A 27,910-nucleotide genomic window follows, 5' to 3' on the forward strand; every position below is an offset into this window, starting at 1 on the left:
GTCTATCAAATCAAATTTATTGAATTTTAAAGGGGTGCTCTGAATTCACAAGTTGCAGCTACAGTACATAACTCCTCTTATAATCAATACTTTCAAGCTATTTCGTAAAACAGTCCAGTCTCTTCAGATAGGAAATTTTCCTCAAAAAAGGTCACGCTACAAAAAAGGACAGATGCATCAAATCTGATAGAGATATATATATATGTATGAAAAATTAGAATGCTATCAAAAATAATGTGGGGCAGGAAGTGTTAAAGGTTGTGAAGGTGCTGCATTTAAGTCAGTTACACACCCATGGTGGAACAGTGAGTGATATGGACAGCAGGTCAAGATTAAAATCCAAAATCTCCAAAACGTACACATCCTCCAAACTGACAGATGATATTTGTAAAACAGAAACACAGCAAACAAATTCAAGACTACAATATGTCTATTCTTTAAAGGGTTTCAACCTCAAATGAGAATGTATATCCATATAGAAAAAAAAAAACATTATGGGAGTGGTTTGGTGATTTCAAAATATAGATTAAATGCTACAAAATATGAAATACTACAAAATATTAATATAAAGGCTTAATCTCAACAGAATCAAACTTTTATTTTCATTCTAGCAGTAGATGCATAGCAATTTCTTTTTCTCCAAATAGCTTCAACCGCTTAAAATATGAATGATGTGATTTTAAAATGAACAATGAGACTTTTCTTGATGCTTGCTAAGACAGTAATTTTGTATGAGGATGAGGAGGATGAGGATGATGAGGATGATGAGGATGATGATGATGGTAAACACAATAAATACAGCCACAACCTGTAAACACTGCCTGCCAAACTTAGCTCTTTCATACTGAGTTTTGTGGGTATCACAAATAGATTTTTCACAAGGCACTGGAGACCAAATTTGGTTCACTGTCCACAGATCAAAATCAGTCCCAGCAACACATTATTCGCACCTCATTCAAAAATGTTTCCAAAGTTATCCCGTGCAATTCATCAGCCTAATGCCGCATTCACATTGTATCAGAAGAAACCAAAAACAGAGTATTGTGGCTACACGTTCAGACAATGCTTTAGATGTAGAACTGACTGGTGTCATTACAACTTTTTCTTTTACTAATGATGTGTGTATGTTCGGCTGCTGACACCAATTGGGTGACGACAAACAACAACTTGTAATTAGTACTAATCCTGGGATTCCAGGATCAGCATGAAATGATGTCACTCTCCATCAAGTTTTATTTACATCCAATATGACATGAACATGGCATTAGACCACAAACTTTAAATCCTGTTCTAGCTTTAAAACCTTTATTCAGCCTTCATTAAAAAGCCCACCACCAAACCCAACCCCCCCCCACCCCAGCCAAATCCTGCACTCCCCAGGAAAGAGAGACCAACCATAAATCAATGTGACAAAGCAGCAAATCATACAAAAAAGATCATGGCGGCAGAAGAGATCCCACGTGCAAGTTATCATTCCCATTCACATCTTAACAATCCACAGAAACTTCAAAAAAGGTGTATTACCTAAATATACATAAGATTAACATGATGGGAACATAGACACCAAAGTTTGGACACAGTAGTGTTTTGCACTAACTTACAGGAGTCTTACAGGGCTACAACCCCAAACCAAAAAGAGCCAAAGTCCTGCCACATTCATAATTTCCTCCTTGGTTCCTAGTTTCTTTAATGTGCATGTCTGACACGGTGTTAGCCTCCAACAACAGCTCCCATCCGTCTTAGACACAGGAGGGATGTCAAAACATTATGGGAGCTGAACTGAATGAACGCTAACATATCAATCATCAGTGGTGGCCTGAATATAGTGTAGGCTAAAGTATTAGCATGGGGCTTACCATAACTTAACATAATGTGTCAACATAAATTGTTAGCTTGTAGCTCATTATGCCTTAAAGCCACATGGACCCATGTCTGCACCAAGTGTTAGCATGGAGAGCACTCTCACTTAATAGAGACCATTCTGCTGAAATGTTAGCATCCATAACTTAATAGTGAAACATATAGTGTTGGTTTGGAACAACCACTTGACATAAATTAAGTGTTAGCATCCTAAAGACCTGTGCTGAAACGTTTTTGTTAGCTTGGGGGTTGATATGACTCGACAATGCAAGATGTAGCATTTGCATGAACAGTGAACCAGCAAACAGTGTTACCAATAGGCAGAGGCCTATGCTAACCAGTGTTAGCACGATGTGGCAGAGCCGTACTCGTATTCATTTTAGTGTCCATGTTCCCATTCAACAGGAATCAGACAATTAAATTTGACCATTACATACAAGTACAGGGAAAACAAATCACATCTTTTCAAATGTTAATGTGTTATGGGTAAAGAAAGAGGTACATCAGGATGTAGTTTCACAACCAGTGTGCAAACCAAAGTAGTAAAATGTCACTGCCCCAAACTTAAATCTTAGTAAAGAGTCAACTTAACAGCTGGTAACTGTATTTCATTCATCACAGACCCAACAAGTTGGTCACTTTCTGGAAACCCAAGGAAAGAGGATACAGTTGGAGGGTAGTTATGTTTTTAAATGAGAGGTGGGTCACAGCGTGTCTAAAATACTGAAAATCAAATGGATCTCTCTTCATACAATTACTGTGATAAACTCAAGTGCTCAACTCAGTCTTTGGTTTACCAACCCTTAGAAATTAAATTACCACAAGCCATGTTGGAAAGCATAAATAGAAGAAAACTCTAAGGAAAAAACAAACAAACATCATATAGAAAAGAAACCATTCAAGATCATCTTCAGAATCTGTCTGTTTCATTATCTTACAATAAACCTCTATACACACACATATGTTAACTTCATCAAACTTCAAACCCTGAGCAAAGAGGATGTACTTAAGACTTTCTACAATAAGAATCTATCATGTGACAAAGAATACCTGTTAAGATATGTGTACTCTGCATGCCTTAAACCTTTCGTAATTCTTTCTTTCTCAGGTTTTGGATCAAATGCTGTTTATGTGCAACATGACTGCATGAGGCAGTCATCCAGCCTGCTAGCAATGGTAATAAGGTGGCTTGTCTTCCCTTGGCTATGAAACTTTCAAGAACTAAACACTGCGGTCAGGTCAGTGTAGCAGGCTAACTTCAGGTCAGAATAATTCATCAGGTATTGGTTTTTTTTATTTTTATTAAAAATCATCAGGTATTGATAAGTCATCAGTTGATATGGGTGTTATTTTTCATGTACAGAAATTACATTTGAATTTTGGACATCGTCACAGTCTTACAAATATAGAAATTTCCTTTCTTAGTTACCAGAGGGACACAATGAAGGAAAAAAAGACTTTTAATGATCATGATCTATTGTGGAATGTCATATTTTCTATATTAATACAATAATTCAAAGCTAAGTCTAGTTCATCTAACACTGTCAAATGCAACAGATATTTCCACAACTATCTGTCAGATTTGACAGTTTCTGCAACTATGAAATGGGTCAAAATCGCGGCCCAAGGGAAGTTTAAAGTGACTTTCTGAACATCTAAAACCTGACTCTAGCAAAACCTCAAGAGGGGGCATTCTCTGTCTGTTGATGTACTATTACTACACCTCAAAATGTTTTGTGTCATGATGGTATAAATGTTGTGTCCATCAACCAATAATAAAGTCATTAAAGAACATTAGATGAAACCAATCCCAAAGCATTAAAACCACACCATATGTCGTACTTAGTGGAGGGTGAGAACACGGTGGCTGAAAACAGATATGTGTGTCTAAAGGCGGCAGACTACATGCACGGTTTCTATAAGAAATGGCCGGCCAGCCGGCCGGCCGCCCGGATCTACTGATCCCAACTGGCCCTGCCTGCAAACTGCTGAGTGGACAAGCAGATAATCCTGACGACAGATGGCAGCAGAGAGGAGGGAGGGCACGCTCTGCTCTGCGAACGCTCTCAGCAACTTTCTATCACTGCAGAGCAAATCAGCCAAGAGACTGAGAGGAGTAAAAATGAAAGACCAGAGCAGGAATGACGGGAGGATTGGAGGCTGGAAGGGAGGTGATAAGAAGGAGGTGACGCACAATTTGGGAAGGAATGACATGCAGATTTTGACCACAAAAATAAAAATGGGTGACTAAACTGCTAGTTATGACTACAGTCCAACTTTGTTAGGGACTAAAGTGTAAGAATAAAACTGATGAACACAGCATTTTGTTTTTGTTTAATGTCAAAGGTAACTACCACCAACAGTGGATGTAAGAAGATGCTGTGGGTGAACAGAACAATAACGAAACAAGAGTGGGAGAGTTCAGCTGAAACCAGGACAAAGAGCCTGGGATATTTCCAGTAAGAGTGGCCTGGTCAGCAATGGACAAAAGAGGCCTGCACTCTATTGGGGCCGCAGCCAAACCAGACAAACAAGCCCATCATTCAGCAGCTCGGCTCTCCTTACTGCCTCATCCTTGCGCTGCTCGTCAGCAAACAGTCAGTCTACCAACAACAAGACTCATCACCTTTTCCCTGCACTGCCGTTCCAACCAGACGTGGAGACTGATGCGTCTGCCATAGTGGCGTGCAGAAACTGACTGCAGGACCACCACACAGGAGCACTACAGAACCCATAATGCGACAACTGGTCTTTTTTAGCTGTCTTGATGCATGAAAGTTGAAACTTTTGACTTCTTTCAGGGTAGAAAAATTGAGATTTAAAAAAGAGCCCTCAAGTCACGAGGCTGTCATGATTTATTCGAAATTTCAAACACTGCTTTTGCTTTGTTAAAGCGAGCCTATGTAACTTATGAAAGAAAACAAGTCGAATTCATAAGCAATAAAACACCCTCACCTTAACTCAGGGGACAGACTCGGGATTTCCACCTACAGCCTCACTTGGTCTGGTATGACCGTTAGCTTATGGTGGCTACTGTTAGCTAATATTTTAACATCTTTCGCTTTGAAAGATTCACAGTGGCTGCTGTTCGGCAAAAGTTACGAAGCCTCGCTTTAACGCAAAAAAAAAAAAAAAAAGAAACGAGCCATCATGACACAAAACCTTCCGAGAGCGTAATGTGTGGAAACATTTTGGATTTGAACCCAAACAAAATGCGGATAAGGGAAAGGCTAATTGCTGCCATTAAAAAACAAAGCTCGTTAGCTTGCTAGCTATGTCAAATTTTACAACAACATTAGTGAGTGAGTTTCATTCAAATTTATTCCAACGATTTTTCGTATTAGTTGCGTTCAAACCTTTTTTGAAAAAAGTGACAGCCCTGTCAAGTCAGTTTCAAACGGGAAAACTTTGTCCAATTTGTCAACTGAGCTAAGTTGTAAACTTTTCGGCATGATGCTACAAAGTTGTTAATAATGATCAATATACAGTCGTGTTTTTTTTGTTTGTTTTTTTTCCCCAGCATTACATAAACTTGAATTAATCAAAACATCAGTGAGGTAAACTTGAAAGACAGACAAAGACTTTTCAACTTCCAACTCAACTGAAATGTAACACGAGACTGTTATTTGTAGTGTGGAGTCCCAGTAGAAATGCACAGTAGAAACAAATGAATGGTCCCCAAAAAAACAAACAAAAAAAACAAACAAGAGAAGTACATTGAGGCGTGGATCAGTTCGATATGACTTGACGTTAGTGTTGTATACATGCACCGCAGCAGCCTCTTTTTGCATAGATTGAATTTGCAGGACATAAAAAAAGGCCATTAACGTGTATTTTAATCGGTTAGTTCACTATAAAGCTTGAATGACCAGGAATATTAAATGATTTTCTCTCATAAATGCCTTTTAGATAAATGTCTTTATAATTTCAACAAAACAAATAATTGCTCTGCATGATATAAAAAAAAGTCCTCTCAGGTCTGATTGTGATGTCTAAATATAGTTCTAAAATGTTTTGTCTTTGAGATTAAACTAAAATGTGATGCAAATCTCTAAAAACTGGAAGTATATACAACCCTGTGTGAAGTGCTCAATGCAACAGTTAATACACAAGTGCACATAAATCTCTGAGCCTCAGGGAAACTAAACTGGATCTGTATCAGGATGTCCTCGATGTTTTGTGGTAGTTGCTCAGAAATTTCAATCCACCCTGGCGAGCCACTGCTCACCTTATTGCTCTAACCTTGGCCCTGAGTTCATCCTACATTAAGCGTCCCCATTCAGGCCCTCTGTGGTCTGACGAGCAGAGCAGAGGTACTTTTTTACAGGAAAGAACAAATCTCCAAAAGCCTTTGACTTTTGACCACAAGTGACCCTCAAAGACTGATTTGTCCGCGACTGTCAGCATCGCAGTGTTTCCTTAGCAGCAGCGATGCTCCAGCGATTCAAAAGATGAATCCGTCAGTAGCAAGAAACCCTAACATACCCTCTGCTCTGTAAAATCCTAACTTATGCAAATAATACAGACACAGCAGACATTTACAATTCCGGCTGTCCTCGCACTTGAGGGTACGCTAGTTCAAATACAGGCTATTTTTAACAGAGGGCCCTATCTTGTCCTTTCATGGCTTTGTAATATTTAGATACTGAGATCCATCTGGTCTGTATTTTCTTAAGGTGATATATTCGAGGACATAACTTAACTTTACAGTATCAAGCTAACATGCAAGAAAAAAAAACCCAGCATGGAGCTGGTTTATGCCATGCGCTTCACAGAAAATGACAAAGAATGGTTCCCACAACGGAGGTAATTCCTTGTTGTTGCCACTGTTCCCAAACTCTGCCAAACTGAATTCCTGAAAACGTTCAACTTTGTTAAAACTGAAGTTTCCCAAGAACATGAATGCAGCGTTGATTCTTGGGGACACACTACGGGTACAGAGCTTCTGGTTTCGGGGAAACAAATGAGCCAGGGCTGTTGAAAGTGTGTCGGATGTTACAGAGAGAGGAAAGACAGGGATTGATGCTGGCGAACTGAGGCCATGGTGTGGCATGCGAACAAAATGAACAGAGGTGAAAAGTCAGAAGCTATCACATTAATAAGGGTTTTAGCAAATGTAGCTGTTTTTAGCTCTCAAATGTGGATGAGGTGACGTGTCCCTCACAGTTATTCCTGCTAATACTGCCTGGATTTGCATCCCACCCACCACTATTCCTAATCCTTCTCGTCAGTGTGATTAGTGAATGGATGGAAGAGGGAACGCAACTATCCAACACATTACAGCAAAACCATAAAAATAAATACAACCTGTCATAACAGCAAGTCTCACACGCACACTGTAACAGACCTTCCAAATCAGCAGAGGCTGTAAACACAGTAGGAGTAAGAGATAAGATAATGTCTCTCAACGGAGGCTCTTCTTCAGTTTCCGGTGCTTTTACTCCCATGTATACTCGCAGGGAAGCAAACATCTTTCTTCAGTGTTATAAATGTTAACAGATGTAGTGTAGCACTTCAACAAGATCCAGGCAAGAGCCAAATCCAAAAAAAAAAAATAGATAAACCCAAATCATCAAACTTCAGTAGTAGAATTGGATTGGTAGAGAGGTCCACTTAGGCAGCAGATTTGTAATAGAGGAGTTAAAGTGTGCGGAAAATGCCCGGAGTTGTGGGACAAGAGCAGGCAGTCCTGGTGTACTACAGTACAATGGTGGGGTTTGAAATGTGTTAAGTCAGACTAGTGCCTTTGCAGAAGTAGTTGCGTTAGTAGCTGAGTGTGCGGCTTGAGCGGGCAATCGTGAACCGGATATCAATCATCCTTCCTATTGTCAATGACAGGAGCCGCAGAAGACGAGTTCGCCATACGGCTACGCCGGTACAGACGGTAGCCCTTCCGGCAAAGCAGGACAAACCAGTAGACCTGCGGCGCTAGGATGCAACAACTTCCCAGGTTGGCGGACAACGGCAGGTGGAAGGGCACGCTGTAGAGCGGGATGTTGTAGTGGCTGCCATACACCCAGTACATGTAGGGGAACAAGGCGATGCGGCACATAAAGAAGGTGAGTAGTACCATACCGCCATTGGCCTTGTGCACCCAGCAATCCTGGAGGCTGAGCTGGTGAAGGAGACAAAAACGAGGAAGGGATAGAAAGTTTTAAAAGTAAGACGCGGTGAGATAAAACACATATTTTCCACGTGTACAGTCCTGTTTCCTCATGTTAACTCTTATCGTATATCATGTACCTTTGTGCAGTGTAGTATGTTAGTGTCAAATGTCAAAATACAGATGAGACCTGTACCTTATGATAAATAAATAAATAAAATGTTCTGCCAAATTCTTTTGTTTTTCCCATTTTGTATTTATTGTATTATTACATTTTTTTTTTTTTTAAATCCCATGTTATTCTATGTTTGCTTCTTAACTGTGATGCCTAAGACTGTGGCAATCAATAGGAACTGACGGGGAAAAAAAATGGCTGGCAGAGTTTCTGTTAGTGCTGATCCAGGCCAAAGGAGGGCAGCGTTTTTTTAAAGACAGGGACCAGCAGAGCGTTGCCGTTTTCCTCTGCTGACACCAGATGACAGCAAAGACCTGAAATTCCACGGTCCACTGATTACACTGGGATACACGTAAGACTCTTCTATTCTTAGATTATGGCTTTTCTCAAACACACAGCCTCTGCCTACAGCACATGTGCTTGTCAGGGTGTATAGTCGTGGGTAATTCCCACCGCACGGGTGGAACTAATGAAGGCGGTGACGGCTGTGGATGAGTTAAGGAGAAAACAGTGCCATAGCTTCTTAGCTGACTGACTGATGGGTTTTTTTGTTGTTGCTTTTTCTTTTCTTTTTTTTTTGGTGAGGCATGCACCTCAATTATTGATGGTACAGTAGAGATACTGAAATCGAGATACTCGGGTTTTTGATGATGCAAGCACTGCACATCACCTGAGCAGCAAAAGAAAAAGGATGAATGACTTTCTGTTGTACAGGCAGGGAGTCACGGCGCTGATGCTGGAAGGCTTAAAGTCATATTTTATACACGCACATGTGTGTGAAATGTGGTTTTAAGGGCCATATTTTTCTAAGATTTGCATTAATTACAGACAACAGTATCACTGACAACCTTTTTGTCTTTCCAAAATAGATGTACAAAACTGAGGACGTGCAGTAACAGTGGCAGTTTAACACTTAAAATTCTTCCGAATTTGCCACTTTTGAAACAAAAACAGCTTTTCATTTCTAGCCTCCAACTGATGACCTTTAACATTACAAGAGAAAGGTTTTTAGGTTGAGGACTAAAAACAAGTTTGGCAAATGTAACGATACCTAAGATAATGAGTTTGCCTGAGTCTCTAATGCTACCCAAACTCTGGACATGACCACGTTTTTTTTTTTTGCAGATGTTGTTAGAACAAACACTGTTAAATCTAAAAAGACACTCACAACTCTCTATGCTACTCTTCAGATATCATTCTTTTTAAAGCCCTGTGGATCCAGATTAGGATAAACCCCAACGCATGACTATGGACAACCATGGCCAGCTGTCCTGACTGATAAGATAGCAACATTTATATGCAAAGATATATAGCCCATTGGTAAGTCAACATTTGATTGCTGGGAGAATGTGATGTTAGACAGGTTTAAGCTTGATTTTTGGAAAAACTGACAGCCCTAACATGTGTACATGCTGTCTCACCTGAATAAGTATCTTCCCCAGGGAGACAAAGGGTGTGCTGAGCTCTGTTAGAAACAAGCAGCCGATGAAGAAATCCCCCTGGTCCCTTCTGAAGAACTGTGGAACAGACAAACAAAGCGCACACGGAGTGAGCAAACAAACATGAGCATGGAAAAAAAACAAAAAAAACAGCTGACATTCAAGGACAATTTCTGGGACAGTCTCACTGGAAATCTGCTTAGAGAGGCTTTGAAACACATGAGAAAATATCAGGTTTTCCAGCACACTTGTTTCTAACTGTTGATTTGGATACATTAAAACTGAAGGTGCTGTTAGCAAATATGTCGTGTAAACCTATCTTACAAACAATTCTATATAACATCCTATATTTCAGGGTGTAAAAACAAGCAGGTGACACTAAAACTTAAGGTTGCTACGTGCTTCACGTGGTCGCTGGTCCTCTGGTGACACCAATTTGAGATGTACTTAAAATCTGCATGGTGTGAATAGAAGATTCCCTTTATTAGCCTTTACATAACATTCAAGATTGTATCCTGTGTTTTGTGTAATAGATGAGATGTCACTGAAACAAAAGTTATAGCAAACATTTCATCAAATCATCATCATCAAAATGGCTTCTTCTTGTGACACATGCTGATGAAGGTTAGGGGTTAACTCCAATAAACAAAAGTCCTGCAAACAAAGGCAAAGGAAGGCTGCATTGCTTGGCCTTTGTTGTGTGGCGTCTTAAATATGGGAGGGACCTATGTTGCTATCATGTTTGTGGTCTAGAAGTGCAGGTTTTGGAGTATCAACACCAATCTCAATCAAGATCCATGCAAGAAACTCTAATCCAAATGCTTTCCAATAAATACTTTAAGGTTACCAAGGTTTGGTAGTCTCTTTAGCAAGGATGGACGTACATCTTTGTACTGTACCCTCCTACACATGCACAAAAGTACTGAGCATGTGTTCAATCCTAAATTAGATTTAGCTGGATTAAACTCAACACTGACACTTCTAGGCTGTGGAGTCAAATCCTTTATCTGATATTGGCAAGGGGATAATCTCTACTTTTTTTTGTACAATGCCACAACCACAAAGACAGATGTCTTATTCCACCGCGCTTTCAAGATGGCAACAAAGAGTGTAGCTGTGGCAGAGGAGGAAGAGATGTCCTGTACATAAGTAATGAATGAAGCTTTCAAATATTGACCAGTGGCACAGTGCTGTGCAGTTAAGAGAGGCCACCCTAGGATAGGTGAGTCAGTCTAGATGGATAAAGAGACTCCAGACAAAAGACAAGCACTGTCTGGTAGCTTAGCTTGCTGTGTGCTTATTATGAATAAACCATTAGTGGCTCCAGACGTGGCTTTGCCATCTGCCCATGAAGAGAATGACTGCGACCACAGTAGGGAACTTTACACCATGCCTAACAATCTACCTGGCTACCTCATCCCACCCCCCACCTGACATGGGCAATCGCCTACATACACTGCTAAGAAACGGCTGACTTGAATCCATCTTGTGGATGCCGAATAAGACTTCTGAAAAAGGGCCACTTGGTCTCAATTGTAATGTAGGTCTGATATAAAAGTCTCTACATTCTTTATACTTTGTGCTGTGCTAAAACTGGCCTGAGCTGTGAGCCACAACACACTATTCTGACGCACCAGTCAATCCTCCTAATTTGCCTGCAGTACAATAGGTGTATTAGCGGTTGCCTGCTTACCATCTGTCCACCGATTTATTTGAATTTCCTACAACCTTATCCCTAACTCTGTGTGCAAATCAGAACCATTTACAACACGAGTATCATGGTTAGCCATGAGCTAAAAGGTTGACATGAACATAAAATCTATTCAATGTAGCACTACACGCTGTCAAACCCAGAAATCTGGACTAGAAGTTGAGGCAACACCTTACACCATTATTAAAAAACCTGTCTAAATATAGGGCTGCAATGTAATGACTAGGTTGTGGTGCCAGCAAACTCATTACAATAGTGCTTCTCTCCAGTCATATCCCCCATGCACCCCCTGCTCTACAACTTGTTTGAGGAATACCTCCACCAGGAGGCCTCAGGAAGGCATCCAGATCTGGTGCCTGAACTGTCAAAGACAGCTACTAACCCTCATCTCTAAACCACAAAGATCTTGTGAATAATGCATGTTTTGGCCGCAACTGTATTTGTTTGATCACGCCCAAACCTTGTGACCAGTGCAGCTATTCAACTTTTTCCCCTCCCGATACTGATTTGGAAACTTAGTATGAGCCAATAAAGAGGACCGATTTGAAAAGCATTGCTCTATTTCTTTTCTAGTCCTCACATTAAACAATGTTCTGTTTAATAAGGTCAAGATCTGGGTCAATTACTGATGTAAATATGCGCATGACCATAATTTCGGGTTGGTTCGTCATTGTCAACTTCAGGCTTATTTGCCAACTTACCACATTATCATCCAACTTGCTAATACTACTACAGTATACTGATACAACTGGCTTTTCCACAACAGACCTTCTGACTAGTCATGGCAGGAAAAGTACAGGAGTAAATTCCTGACTTCAATGAGTGCAACTTAATACCATTAATGATATTGAGTGAGCATGCACAATACCTGGATCTTTAAATGAAAAAAAGCCTATTGTTAGAAGTAATCAATTTATTGACATCATCTACATCTAAAAGGTTCAGTCTTTTCCTCTTCCTCCATGTCAGTGTCCTTTAATGGCTTTTCGGATAACTCTACCAGCTCATGTATTACCAAGGCAAGCCAGAGTGGCATAAAGCTGATGAGTGTTGAAGAGAAGAGGAGGAACACAGGAAGGGGTGGTGAGTTTAGAAAAAAAGAGAATGACTGCAGCTGGAGCTGAATAATGTAGGGTAATGTGATCTCATATTGCCACTGACTGCCACTGCAAACAAAGGGCCGGGTTTCCACTGCACCTGGCCTGCTAACCTGGGATACTACTCGGAGAGGAGAGTGGCTATGTTACGTGTTTCTGTCAACTCTATGGGATATAAATACTCTGTCAGCAGGTAGAATACAGTCTGGAGCAAGCCTCTGAATAACCCAGTTTAAGCGTGTGATGAAATACATTTTGTAGGGAAAATAGAAGGCTCCAGGTAAATCTCATTAATCAGAACATGTACTATTATAGAGCTCCTTGCAGACTTTTGAAGGAAATTACTTTGCTGCTAAACTATGTTACCAGTGAACTCAAGTTGAACAGTTCAATAGGCCTTTGCTACAAGTCATTAGGAGTCCACTCCTCTTTAGTTGCCTGCTTCCTTTCTTTGCCCTCACTTAACATCTGACTGTATATTCATCCAATCAAACCATTTTTTCAATACTTTTGTTTCATGTACATTGAGATCTTCCATTTTTCCTCACACACTTGTATCTCAGCAGAAAACAACCCGCACCTTTTCAATTTCTCTTCCTGTTCATCTGCAACTCTTACAATTCAAGGACATAAAAGAAAACCATTAATAATTATTCGCTGCCATTTGTTTCAAAGAAAGAATTGGCTTGCTATTCTCTTTCTTTTCCTGCCATTTACTCCCTTTGAAGCTTTAATACTTGGACCAAGTATTCTGCTCTGTATAAATCTGAGAACACTGTGGTTAAAGTTTGACCAACAATTCAGTTTTTAAGTAATGAGATTTAGGCAGAAATTGCATACTGGATCATCAGCATAATCTCGTTGTTATAACAGAAAACATTAAGGCATTAAGGTGAAAAGTCTGCTTTCCTAGAGAGGAGTGAGATTAACAGTTCAAACAAGGATAACGGTGTATGCGGTGTATGTATCCAGAAGGTTGTAGATGCAAATGTGTGAAAAATTGAAAAGAAATTTAAAAAAAGAAAGCTTGAGAGAAAAAAAATCAAACCTTCTTTCACATCTTTGTAAACCTGGCTTAAATTACTGTGAGAAGTTATTGTGAATGCTGCATTGTAGGTTTCAGAAAGTTAGAAAAACAGAAGCAGTGCCCTGACTTCTGGAGGGCTACAAATACTGTTTGACGAACTGACGAGCACTTTGTTTGAAGTATATAGAAATGCCTTTACCCTACCCTCTGGAACCACAACATCATTTCATTTGGATAGTTGTAGTCTCACTTGGTGGTTTAAATTCTGTCTTCTTATGTTACATCCTGGTAGAAATGAAAGCTTCTACTAACTACTGACTAGGGATATATTTGTGCCGAACCATCGCGGTACTGGGTGCGCACAGCTACACACAGTCTACATGGTATGTAGATTGACGAACTAAGCGCAGGTTCAGCACAAATAAAATGCCACGGCTGGAAGAACCTTATGAACGTTTTAAATCTGTTGTTTGGGAACAATTTGGGTTCCCAGTCGGCTTTAACAGCAACAGAAAGGGAGTTGTGGATAGGACAGGAATACAACAGAAAACTAGCTTCAACATTAGCATTGATTCTTCTTCAGTATTAAGTTCAGTCTGCTGCTTGCTTCAAACTGTTTTCATTCAGTTCATTATTCAGCCTGTACCACTGGTTAAAGGCTTAATAGCTCAGCAGCTGCTTATTTGTAACAGCCATCATGATCATGTTTCTGTGGCTTTTGTGGCCTTTCAAGCTTCCAAACAGGAAGTAAAGCACTGTGAATGCCAGCTGACCTGATAATGATGCTTTCAGCCTCAAGTGAGAGAAACTCGATTAAAATAAAGGAGAGAAAAAACACAGTGAGTAGTGATAATGGTGATTCAATACAGTCAGTTCAGTTTGAGTGTCAGAGTTAAAGACTCTGAGTTCTTACATGTACTGAAGACCTCAAATTAGTACAATATATAAGCTGCAAGCAGCTTCAAACCATGTACTTGTGTGTAGCAATTCTGTATAGATAATGCAGTGAGATAATAGATGTTTAAAGGACCAGGTGGATTAGCATGTTTGCATACTGATGTACTTATCATCTCCAACATTCCAGGAAGCTTCTACGTCCATTTATAATCAGCAGACATTGAAATCTGACTTGCGGAGACATGAGAATCATTTGATGTGATCCATAACAGTGAGCATCAAAACTATTTGTTTGTTGCCACTTAAGTGATCATTAGGAGATAATGCAGCTTAAAGCAAGGATTGATTTGAAAACAGTGCACCACATTACAGTACACACTGATGACGCATTACTGGCAGTGGACAGTGCTAAAATAAAACATGACTTATCAGAAGTGAGTTTCAACTTTTGAGTTGAGTTCTGTACCAAGCTGAAATGAAGAGACACCAATGGCTGCTGAAAAAAAAACCCATTCAATTCATTAAAACCACTAAGGTTTGCTTTGAAAACTGGTCAGGAGTAATGTGATGTATAACGTAAACAGAGACACACCTTAATTTGATAGGGCTGATTTTGTAGTGTGATTGACTTCTCATTTGGTAAAATATCAGGAAACGGGAATATGGCCTTCACAATTTTCCAAAGTTGACACCAAAAATGCTTTTGTTTGGTTTGTTTTTCAGTCCAAAACCCCAAAATATTCAGTTTATTCCCATTGTAAACAAACAAACAAAAACTGCACAAGTTCACAATCGACAAGCCGGAACAAGTGAATTTTTCTTATTTTTGCTTGAAGTTGCTAACAATTGCTAGATTATTAGCAATATTTTTTACAGATCAGTTTTCTGTTGATATATCGATTAACCATCTCTGCTTTGAAAGTCTGTAGATAAGTCAAATGTTTGACTTTCTTTTGACAAAGCTGGCTAGTATCTACTCTTTTGTGCAGCTTAATAAAAGACAGCAAAATCTAACTCAAATATGGAGCGGCAGCAGCTCCACCAGAGCAGCTTCAAGTTTCATGTTTTGCTCAGACAGCTTTTCCTGGAACTCGCTATCAGATCACTTTAGATTTTCTGCAAACTTCACCATTTTTAAACAGAACTACCAAACACTGTTTAATTCAGCAACTAACCTGTTCTCTTGTCTAAAAGCAATATTTTTACATGCAGGCTTTATTGTATCTTTTTGTATTCAGCCTACCGTCTTTTTATTTTACTGTCTTAATCTCCTATTTTCATAAAAGCCCTTAAAAAGGGACGGGAGTTGCAAATTAGCATCCGCTACAAAGGCTATGACACTTGCATCGGGTATCTGTTTTCAGTTTGTCTATGTATACCGTATCTGTCCCTATCAAATAAACCATAAATAAATAAACAAATAAATAACCTAAAACAACTGGTGTCACTGACGCACATTGAATATAACCCGACGATATCCATGACAGTTGTAGTAAACAGCCAGTAATCCCACAGTGCAGATGAAGATCGAGATCTGTGATGCTAATCGTTTTAGCACCAGCACTGCAGGACAGTGAATCCTACCAGCAGCCAATGCAGCAAGCTATCCATCACTACTACGTTCAGATTTTTAATTATTGCCGTTGAATACTGACAACAGGACCTCATCGATGCTGCCTACAATCCCTCCCTCGTTTTTCTCACCACCTCCTCCCTCCTTTCCTCATCCTCACCAGTGTGACAGGCAGCAGGATAGTGAGCAGGGCGATGTGATGCAACACCAGCAGGAACTCTCTGCGCACGAAGGAGTTTACGGTCCTCAGCGAATGCTGCTTGTACTCCTCGTGCCCTTTGATGCGGAAGCGATAGTAGTGACTGAGATACATGGCGAAGATGTCGTATGTCATGTAGGGCACACCATACCAGATGACAAAGTAGGTGGCCAGCCAGTGCCTGAGGAAGAAACAAACAAAACACATGTAAATATTATAGATTGTTTTCCTCGGTCTCTTTTTCATGTGACAATAGTTTTGTCATGTTTGCATTAGTGGGGAGATCTGCTGCATCAAACCAAGTCCACATGACAAACTGTGTCTTTTAGGAACAAGAAAAAAAAAGGAAACACAGCGATGGATTCTGAAAGATAGTATAGAGAAGTGGTGACGCCTGCCGTTGGGAAACAACGTCAAAGACAAGGATAACTTTGATAGCATAAGTAAGACCGCACATTTGTGCTACCACTTCAAATATAAGAGAAAAACCTGAGATAAAACTTCATTATAAAATCCTCGTTGCTGACCCCTCCCACTGCAGAAACCTTAAAGGACTACAGAGGCTATGGTAGTCAGTCACACATCAACACTGTGCTAAACGCTCAAAATCACATGTTAAATCACATGTGAAATCACATGCAGAGCAGCAGTCAAAGTTTTTTGTAATCTTGACGCCACGGCAGATTTATGTTTCATCCGAGCTGTGCACCTGGTGGCACGTTAACATTAGCATAGCATTAGCCTCAAAAAACTGAACAATGAAATCATACATGAGCGTCTTTTCAACACAAACAGTCTGTTTGAGGGTCACGAAATAACCTGCTGGAGTTTGGAGGTGGAAGGAAAAAAATAAGGGATCAACTATTATGAAAGCAACCTCACTTCATAAGTGGACTTGGTCTTCTGGGGCAAAGGCTACATCTGGCAATAATTTTAATCAGGCTTTGATGACAAACAGGAAATATTTTGTCTGCATGAAGACAAAACATGTTGTCCTCAAGAATCATGTGAAAACAAATGGACAATGGCTCATTATTTTATGAAGGTAAAATGGCACAAATGGGTCCTCTCACGGTTAATAATTAAGTATTATCACAGTATTCAGCACCAGTAGATGATAAACTGAATGCCCTTTAGTGTCAGTGGAGGCAAACACGCATAGACACTCATTTAACCTATATGCCTCTCTGAACATATGCAAAGGCTTTAAGGCAGGCTTATGTAAGTACAGCATAATAAACAACTTGGATGGCTGCAGCACTCTAATGAGCACTGATTACAGAGATGGGTAATTATGTGGACAGAATGGAGTAAAGCTGCAGGGCAGAGCTGAACTACTGACCTTTGACCTCTGGCTGGATTCTTTAGCTCTTAAGGTCAGTGAATGGAGATTAGGAGCAGTAAGGCACAACAGACAGCTCAGACTAAGACTACATGAGTTGATCTAATGGTGTACACTGTGTTTCCTGTGGAGTGGTTTGCAGTGGAAACACTGGAATAATTGCTTTATTAAGGGCAAAGCAAAATACTGATTAACTGGCTCTTTATACTCACATGGAGTCTAATTTTTCTCATACACATATGCATACATATAACACTACCTCTTGATTTTATACTGTAGTTTTGTATTATTGTATTTTTTAGGACCCAGCATGAGCAATTTTGTTTTGTGCCATCAAGAAATACCGTTAAACATTAACGTGTTGAGCAGTTTTGAGAGATAATTCCAGTTTATTACAAAGTTGGCATCATTTCTATTTGTTAAATGATAATGTTCTCACCAGAGTCCGTTACTAATATCTGGAAATATGAAGACATAGCCAGCAGGGGAAGAAACTCAAGCAGTCAGACAGGTTTTTAAACAAACTGACTTTTTTTGTTTTGCCGTATTATTTTAACCACTTCATTTCAATTACCGGTGACTCACAGGGCCAATATTAGCTGATCATAATTATATCACTATTAGCCTACGGCATATGTCAGCTGACAGAAACATCCTGAAGAGACCGTATGTTCTCTATCACAGTTTGAAAACTCCTAAATATGGCCTATAGCCAAGTTTCAGATTTGAACCAGGTCACACTGTCTAAAATGTTTAAAATCGTTGTGCTCATGTTTCTTGTCCCATCTGACTTCTCTGTTTATTATAACTGACATGAAATGATGGTCACATCTAGTCCCAAGTTTGGATAAACCAGAATTTTCCTTTAAGAGGATAATACCAACTTTTTGTGACAGTACTGGTCAGGTTAGCTGTTCAGTGATGATTATCTTTGTTGTCATTGAACAAAGTAACTTAGACAACGAAATGCAATTTAGCATCTAACCAAGAAGTGCAGAGTAGTTATGTGCAGAGTATGTACATATGAACAGGATATATAAATATAGTGCAGGTATAAATTTGAATATGCTAAAGCGTCAGGATGGAGCTAATACCATTTCCTCAGTATTGGGAATTTTTTCCACTGCAAACCATCGTTAACGTTACCGCAACTGAGCCAATGAAGGCTAAATGAAGTGACAGATTGTGAAGGAGTATTAAGAGTATTCACGGGTCTGACTCTGGAGCATGTGTCTGATAAGCTCCAGGCATTGCGGCACGTCACAGCACAGCAGAACTGAGCAGCGTTGTGGAGGAATTAAGCCCTATGGGTGAACGGGGAGGGGCGGTTGAGATTAGCGGCCTGAAAGTGGGCCTGCCCGCGTATGGCTGCTGACTCAGTAGGACTAACGGTGTTAGCATTAGCTTAGCGTCACACTTTGCTAAATGCATAAGGGAGGCTAATGCTATGCTAACACTAGCATGTAAAGGTAGAACGCCCCTGAAAAGAAAATGGGTGAAAAAAAACTTATTTTTATAGAAAACATAACAGTTGCTTAAGCATTTAGGAACCACTTGCTAGCTGAAAACCGCGTAACCTTTTGTCCTAACATCATCTTTTTAATTCAAATTAATCAGGAAGTGCAGTAGCATATGTAATAAGTCTATGTAGTGTGGGCGAGCAGAAAACAAAAAGTGATTTTCTGAAAGGAAAAACCCAGCAGCAGATAGCAAAGAAACTAAAAAGAGATTCAAAGAAACATGCAACACTGGACAGGAAGATGCAGCACAATGCTAACGCTGCATTCATTACTACAGATGCAAAGATGCTGACTGTTTCTTGTCTGTCATGTTTTACGTTCAGGGTGATGTGCACTCATGCATAGTCCGGGTAGCTTGTTAAAGCCACTGTATATTAGAGAAATGGGAAGAGACTGACCACTTTTCTCCCATTTTGTATTTTTAGACTGCAGTGGAAAACATTTTCTTCCTGTTCCAAGTCACGAAAACAAACTTGATTTGGTTGCTGCTAGGCTCTTGTTATTATATGTAAAAAGGACATTTGCATAAAGTTGAACCTTTCTATAACTTCCCCACGTCAGCAAAAAGCATCATTTAGCGTTTCCAGTGTGGGTCGTTGATCTTACACGACAGAAAAGTCCCATCCCAGTTCTTGTTTCTAACCATCTAGTGCTGCGGGTAAATGAGTGGGAAATCAGAGGTGGTGTTTGCGTTATTACTAGTAACCACTGTTTCATGAATGAGCTTTAAATAATTGATAGCATAGAGCCTAACCTGTCGTTAATGATGTTGCCCCGGCATGATGACACGACGATGACTCCGGCCGTGGTTGCCATGATGGCATGGATAGAAGACACCAGTCTGCGGAGGACACAAAAACATTGAGAGAGAAAGGTCATGTAAAAGGACTGAGCCAAGACATTCACGAATATTCATGAATCACATACTGAGCAGTCACAGCAGTGACTGTAAAATTAGGATATTCATGTCTGATGTTTCTAGCCATAGCAACGTCAGTCGATTCACCACTTTGGTCTAGACTGAAAGATCTCAACATATTGAACAAATGCAATCCATCCTGACAACCAGTGAATGAATTGCGATGAGATTTGTACAGACACTGATGCTCCCCACATGAAGAAATTTTATGATATTAAACATAACTTTTCAAGCACAGTGTGCATATATTTATTATATATTTATAGCATATTTATTTATGCTTTTATAGGCAGCATTGGTTTTCATTTGGGTTAGAGCAATATAATCGGTTCGGTCTGTCTAAAATATATGGTTAAATGTGCCAAGATCAAATGAATACAAGTGGAGTTATACAAGATAAATATAGTTTTTATTTATTTGAAGACTTTTGTTCAAACAAACAGTCTAAAAAGCCATGAAACATTGAATTGAAATTTAAATAAAATAAAGCAGGAAACAGATGTAAGACTTTAACCCTAACCCAAGGCCTATAGGGTTACACAGTGTCTTAGGGTTCCCCCACTTTAACCCAAGCCTTCCCTTTCAACCTCAGTGAAAACAGAGAGCAGGTTATATCCTTAGCTTTTTGTCTTTCCATGAGTTTGGGTATTCCTCAATTGGATAAAGCTTTGATCTATAAAGTATATAACATGCTCGTTCAATTTAAATTCAATTTTCTATCTTTTATCTCTGATCTCCAGTCCATCAAAAGATTTTCAGTGTTGCGGTTGGACAGTTGGTGGTAGAGTAACTCTGGGGACTGGGATACAACAATTCAGCTAAATGTACAAAGAAAAAGTGGTTAGCCACATGAACTAATAACTCATATAGGATATTAAATTAAAGATTATTTGTAAAACCTGCCACATTGGTCTATTCGATTTACTATCCTATCTATGTGACCTATGTGTCCATGGGCAAAAAAAATAAAATAAAATCTAGATCAAGTGCCCCTTCAGGTGAACTACTACAGCAGTCAGGCCTACAAGTTCAGTGTACCATCATGGGATTAGCAGTGCTTGGCCTTGACTTTCCTCGTCTATAAACAGACCCGTGACATAGGAGAACTTGGTACATCTCTATTTGAAGTGTCACTGTGTGAGGTGGCACACTGCATACATAACATTCACAGGCCTTGCATCTTAAGAGTGTACTCAAACGTCATAATCTTCTAACCTTACTATAGTGAAAGAAACTTGCTGAATGCTCAGTTTACAGTCAGCGAGTTGCAGATGCATCCACCCCTAACGCTCCAACAGAGTTAATTTTGTGGCCATTTTAAACAGGACGTTGGATTATATCACCAATTTGTTCAAACTATGAATGGCTGCTTTTGCTCAGACAAGCTCTCTCGCTGGCTGTTCTCCAACTTGGCAGCGCTGACAGTAAGCTGCTTTGAAATCAGAAAACATGTAATTCATTCCCCGACACTCACTGCAGCCATTAGAGACAGTCACCCCTTTAACACACCACTGCATTTAAATGTTTCAACGTTTCCCAGCACCTTGTGGTTCTGGTTTATGTCACCACCTACAGCGATGAATGGGGACAAACAAAAGTTACCTTGTGACATAGCATCTAATGCAAATTGAATTCATACATTTCCTTTGCTTTGCAGGCCTTGTTTAGGATTAATACTGTACTAGGACAGCAGTAAACAGATTTGAGCTGAGGACTACCAATTCATTTTACCACCAGAAATAAACTGCATTTGCATAAATACCCCTATAGGACTACTGGAGCTATACTTTTCTAAATAAAAAAGGGATTACAGAAGGAATCACTGGGTTTAAAGGTCTAGATTGAGTCAAAAGGTCAGAAATAATATAATTTACAGTATTTATTTACTAAGATTCTGCCCTGTAAACAAGGCGATGTCAGTCAGTTGGTCTGTTCGTCCAAGTTGTTGATAAGATATACAAAAAACTACAAGTTTGTGTGTGGTTAACACACACTCTTACAATATGTAGGACTCCCTAATTATTAACTATTTTTCATCATCCAAGCATGGCGGAAGAATTACCCTACACAGGAAGTCAGTGAATTACGGGAACTTGGGATCCGAGGACCATTTTGCATCTTAACAATACAATATATTTCATTTCAATTCAACTGGTGTTTGCTTTTGGCCCATATCCCACCATTAAGTTTGAGTTCTGACCCTCAAAAGGGAAAAGTTTAGGCTCCACTGCTCCACAGTCATCATCAGGCAGTTCGTATCAGTTTATGATAGGATGAACCTTTTGTATTTTAGGGACTCCACAGTGCACACACAATATCTCATAACAAAACAGATGAAATTCATTGAGCACATTCACACTCCCAAAGGGATAAACCCTTTACGGTTTACTGGCCATATAGTCTTTCTTCTTAGACCATTGTAAGGACAACTTTTACATTTCTCCACCACTGTTGGTACCTGAAAATGGCAAAATTGTCGGTATATTGTTCGTCAGTCCAGTCGTTTTGTCACAAGGGGCTCAGGGATCTAAAACTTTGGTCTGAACGATACTTGATCCACAAGCAAAATCGATCAAATCAAATCAAAAAAGATCCAAGGAAAGTTAGACCTGATGCTAGAGTTGACCCAAACAGATCCAACCAATCACAACAGCATGATGCCCCATCAATTAATGAAGATCTAACGTCAATAAGAGCAGAAATTGCTTCACAGTACCCACTTCTTGTCTGCCTCAAAAAACACAACTTTTCCCATACGATGACAATGGCGTTGCACATGATCGGCCCTGATATAGGATATTCATGGATCCACTAGGGTGCTGGACATATTGTTACAAAGCCTAAAACCTTAGCCAACTGGACCTTGACCAAATCTGATTAGAGTGAATATCATTTGGACCGAGCTCGACTCAGGTCTCAGTTAGTAGGACTTGACACGACCTGTGTATTCCCCCTGGTGCAAGAAAAGCTTAAGACTTTTAGTCCTGCTGTAAATAATGACTAGTTTTACAAGGCCAATAAAGACTGCTTTCTTTCTCTTTTTTAACGAGTTTTAGTGTGTTGCAAATGGTAAGATTGAGAAACAAAGAGTGTATTTGTGTGGTTTCCTGCTTGAACCTGCTGCTACCTCACACCAATCTCCATGGGAATGCGGCCATGACTCCAGCATCGGCAAGGCAACGAAGACCACATGACCAGCAACTACAAAACGACCGGCCTGAGCTGGAAAAGACTAACTGGCCTCTCTCTCTTCCCTACTCCTGCCCCCCCCCCAAACACACACACACACACAGACACGCACTTTACCCCCCACGCCTGGCTGCGTTCTCAGGCTGTATGGTTGCATACTTTATCACAAGACCCAGATTTTTACACAACCCATTCATTGTGTGTCCAGCAATAACCCTCTCTCTCTCTGCTGATGAAAGGTTGAGGTTGACGGGGTGAGGAGCGTGCAGAGAGGGAAAAGGGAAGAATGCCTCCCTGCCTTGTCCAGCAATGTTGTCTTTTCTTTTCCTGCTGTGTCAGGCCAGTAAGCAACCCCAGCTTCCCTTTCACCGCAATCACGTCTTCCTACGGACTGTTTCGTTATATACGGACCACTTGCTCTTTCATGTTATGTCACACATACAGTGTCTGACAGTCAGGAGAGGTGATTTTTTCTTCTTCTTCTTCTTCTTCTTGCTCCTCCAGTAAATGGGCTACGTAATCTGTGGTACCATTGGCGCTGCAGCAGAGCAAAAGAAAAAGTGACAGCAGAGGCAAAAAAAGCAAGCGGGGTAAAGTGCATTTCATGGCAAGAAGGAGCTCTCTCTCTCTCTCGCTATCACAACCCCTCAATCGCACAAATGGATGCAGCTACATCGCTAACTGCACTGTTCCTTAACCGCTTTAGTAGTCGTAAATAAACAATTAATCAATCAGGCAACGGACAGAAAATCATCTTAATACTTTGGCTAATCGCTTCACTGTTTCAATGCAAACTGGTTTCATTCATTCCCTTTCTACATTTGTTTAATTTCACCATAAATTGTCATTTTAAGCAAAATAAATAGAATAACCGATCTTTAGTTGGAACCATATAGGCGGGTAAACTGTGGCCTCTTGTCAGTGGTTGTCTCGAGACAAACAAACTTCAATATAAAAAGGAAAAGTCTACATCAATTGTTTAAGTCAGGCAATTTATTTGTGTAACTTAAAGCACTGCTATATAATATAATTCAATACCCCTATGATACATATTACATCTGAGAAAAACAACTAATTTTAGATCATCGTCAGTAACGTCAGGTGTAGCAAATACTTGATCCATCCCTTTCATATAGGGGTATAATATTTAGTACACATCACATATATTTATTGAGTCACACTGAAGAGCAAACATCCAATTTACTGTAATCTTGAAGTGATATTTATGTTAACGTCAGGTGCTTTTGATGGTGGTTATTTGACACCCTCTGTGTATGGGTAAACTGCAGCACAGGCAGCACGATCACAAAGGTAAGAAGCACTGTTAACCATCTGTAAGTGCTTAACATTGAGAGCACTGCTGCTGTATGAAACTTAAAAAGGCATATGGTAACTGTAGCCACAAGACTCTTAAGCTTAGCGTGTGCCGGGCGATGAGTATTATAATTTCCTGTGAAGTCAAGCGTTTTTCTTTAAGTGGGTTAAGATTGCACCTGTTTTATATTTTGCTTTTTTGCTGTGTTTCAGCATCAACGCTTATTTGAGATCACCTGTCAAGCAAGCTATGTGACCGGTATGATTACTTATCTTTTTGTGAGTTCAGTCATGATGGTTATCGTTGCTGACTCTTATTACCCACTTCTCTCTTTTCCAGACACTGACTGGACACATATAAGGAAGTTCTCCCTGTGTGGCTGACCGTGCTGACACGGAAGGCTGTCTAGTTGTGGGGAAAAAAAGCACAGCTTAGACGAATGATTAGGTCTGAGATGTCTTAAACGGCCAGTAGATGATTTGAGATGAAACCAAAAATGAATAAGCAACTATTTTTAGACTCGATTAACAGCATTTTTCAAGCACAAATGACAAATGTTACCTCGTTGCAAGCATGAGAATTTGCTGTTTTCTTTATTTTATCTGGTAGTAAACGCTCTCACGCTTAAATTTTCATTTTATATGTAAGAATAGCATAATTTCATCTTGTTAATAGTTTCTTTGGCTTTCTCCGCTGCCTCTCAGCAACTATTTGTGTGTGGATTATCTTTATCGATGCTTGGGATTATCCTCGCTTCTTATTCAACAACTTCTTAAATGTTGTTTGTAATGCTGATGAAGTAATCTCCACTTTACTACATTAAAAAGTTACAGCACTGACGCAGACCAGCATGACGCTGCATGCCAGGTCAACCTTAGTTGATGATAAACTGCAAAAAGAAACAACAGGAGCCGTTATTTGCCGTTTCATTAGGAGAAATCCAAGACGATGTGAACGCAGTGTTTAAAAAGGTGTGAAAAAAGTGCTACGTAGATGAGAAAAGGCTCAGAGTTTAATGGAAAGACAACATCTAGGAGGTATAGGATGACAAAGTAAGGTGTTACATGTATCCTGTTGAACCGGTATCCCTTTACCTAAACACTGACACTGTAAAAAGCAGATGCAGCCCCTCCCTCTGAGTGACTTCATTTAAAAGAAGCATTCCACACATGTAGAATATTTATTTTATATACGCCTACATAACGTGTGGATGCGACTTTTAGTGAAAAATTTGCATGAATGGATGAAAAAACACAACCCGTGCAAGAAGAAAGAATGCTAACGTCTGAAATCAGTCGGACGCTGTTCGGGGTGGTCAAATTTGTTGAAAGATGTGGGCACTTATCATGCATGCGAGGGTTTGATGAGTGACGCTATTATGTTGCATTTGTGGGATTTGTAGCATACCTGATTTTTAGAGCATGACCTATTTTAGTCAAGGCCCGCAGGAAGTGAGCCACGCTTTAAAGCCAATTTGACATAGTGGCCAAACTGTGCAATGACAGTAATGGCATCATGTGACTCCCCAGGATTGGCTCAATTTGTGTCAAGACCTCCGTTCGTTTCATGCATATATTAGCAGATCGGCCAGCTCAACCTCTAGTGCACTCGCTTTACGGGTCGCACAATGTGGAAGCATAAGCGGAAGATTTTTTTTGGCTTCATGTGCTACTGAGGAGCTTTCATGAGAATGAACGGAGCCTCGTCTCCAACACTGTATCCAAGTCTTTTGATGATTCCGGATGGTCTGTATAGACTAATATTATTCATTATTATGTCTCTTACAAGTCCATCAGCGTTATATGCAAGCGCTGCACCACATCAGCATCCCTTTAACTCACAAACAAATAAGGCATGTGTTCACTTCTGGGCTAAGTGATATCACAGTCGTGTAAATGGTTGCTACATCACTAACTACATTAATGTAATTTACTATTAAAAAAACAACACATGGGCATTATATCTCATAGATAAACTGCCATGTGTCGTCACATGTGCTGAAATGAGCTGAACTCGCACAATGACTTACTACTTTTGACAAATACACTGAGACTTTGGACTTGTGGTGAATGTGCTGTAACTGTTCCACTAAAATCCAAAGACTACTATCACGGTCCAAGCTTGTGATCTGCGTGACAGAGGAGATACAGTAGAATCTAGAAGGCCGCTTTGGGTGGTGAACAAACAGTGTGACATCCCCCCCCCCCCCCCTCCCCAAGGCACGGTCGCTTGTAAGAACAACATTTTCCCGTTAGATGAGCATTAGTAAATTAGTGGGAAGCGTTATCCAAGAGTAGAGTTCAGTGTTTTCCAGTGCATAGCTAACTCAGCAGTCGGGCCCTGACCAGAGCTCAGGGGAGGATTAGCAAGAGTGACAGCGTACAAATGAGCATTGAACTGAACTGTGCACATGTGAGCAAGTCACACACCACACACACATGCACACATGCATCAAACTGTATGAATTGTTACTTTGCAACTCAATGCAAGGTGAGATGTTAAGTTACAGAAGAGGCTGCAGACGTGATGGTTTGAGCTCAAGGTTTTGGATCCTGTGTGGATGCAGGGTCTTCAATGAGATACTGAGATGTGACAATGAAAACATGCATGCTAGCACAACTTTGGAGCGCTGGTGGATACATGATATGCTTCCCAGACGTATCACTTTCACACACATACGCACAGATACAACTAAACATCCAACATGTCTATGAAAGCACAGTGTGCACTGTGTGTTTCAGGGCATTACAAACGTTATAGCGTTTCTATATTGCTGCAGGGACCCATAGTTTGGCTGGGATATCTGCAAATCATCACTGTAAAGACCGGTTTGAAGTGTGTCCATTTTGTAGCGGCGTTTCAAAATAATAAAAACACAATTTAATCCACGTAAACATCCCGGTAATGCGGTATATACACAAAACAGAGAGGCACGTTAAGCTAACTGAACGAGCCACAGTTGTTACTAGCTTCAAGCCACACTAAGCAAGGTCAAATGCTATAATAAAAAAGAGGGGGGGGTGCTAAATGCTAGGTGTAGTTTCATCAGGCTGTGCTGTGTGAAGTGATGATTTTTAGCCGGTTTACCTCTCGCTGACCAGCACCACGTCGGCATCGCTCCAGTGTTTGAACACACACGGCAGGATCCTCCTGAAGGCGAAGAAGAGACCGGGGAAAACTACGGCGCCACAAGCTAAAACTTGCAACATCCTGCCTTTTATTTTCCTCTATTTTCCGCTGCCTGGAGACCTGACTCTCTCCCCCTCCGCGAGCTTCGGCCGTCTACACGCGGCGGTGAGGCATTTTCCGTGAGGCCGGGGGTCGGTGTTTTTCACCGGGAACAGTCCACCATCCACCACCACTCTCTCTCTCTCTCTCTCTCTCTCTCTCTCTCTCTCTCTCTCTTACACACACACACACACACACACACACTGCTGACGCTCAGCAGCAGCACCACTGTCGAGCTAAAGTCAAAGGAAACGAGCGGAAGCTTCCGTGGCGACTGTCAAAATAAAAGTCTTGACCCGGCCGGAATGAAAGCGGC

At 40.3% G+C, this 27,910-nt stretch overlaps 1 protein-coding gene across 1 annotated transcript; it reads right to left on the reverse strand.

The window, feature by feature from the left end:
* tlcd3a (TLC domain containing 3A) lies at positions 1-27,863 on the reverse strand. Its single transcript, XM_010731103.3, has 5 exons — positions 27,454-27,863; positions 19,698-19,784; positions 16,043-16,262; positions 9,560-9,655; positions 1-7,975 (listed from the first exon to the last, which is right to left on the reverse strand). The coding sequence occupies exons 1-5, from the start codon at positions 27,573-27,575 to the stop codon at positions 7,670-7,672; spliced, it is 831 nt and encodes a 276-aa protein (XP_010729405.1). The 5' UTR covers positions 27,576-27,863; the 3' UTR covers positions 1-7,669.
* Positions 27,864-27,910: the final 47 nt, after the last annotated feature.

Source organism: Larimichthys crocea, chromosome III (genome assembly GCF_000972845.2).
Source record: "Larimichthys crocea isolate SSNF chromosome III, L_crocea_2.0, whole genome shotgun sequence".
NCBI classification, from domain to species: domain Eukaryota; kingdom Metazoa; phylum Chordata; class Actinopteri; family Sciaenidae; genus Larimichthys; species Larimichthys crocea.

Coding starts and splice junctions, on each gene's coding strand:
- tlcd3a (XM_010731103.3), bottom strand. CDS start 27,575: ATGTTGCAAGTTTTAGCTTGTGGCGCCGTAGTTTTCCCCGGTCTCTTC. Junction 9,656..16,042: donor TCCTGCTGCCTGTCACACTG/GTGAGGATGAGG, acceptor TCTGTTCCACAG/TTCTTCAGAAGGGACCAGGG. Junction 7,976..9,559: donor TGGGGAAGATACTTATTCAG/GTGAGACAGCAT, acceptor CTCCTTCACCAG/CTCAGCCTCCAGGATTGCTG.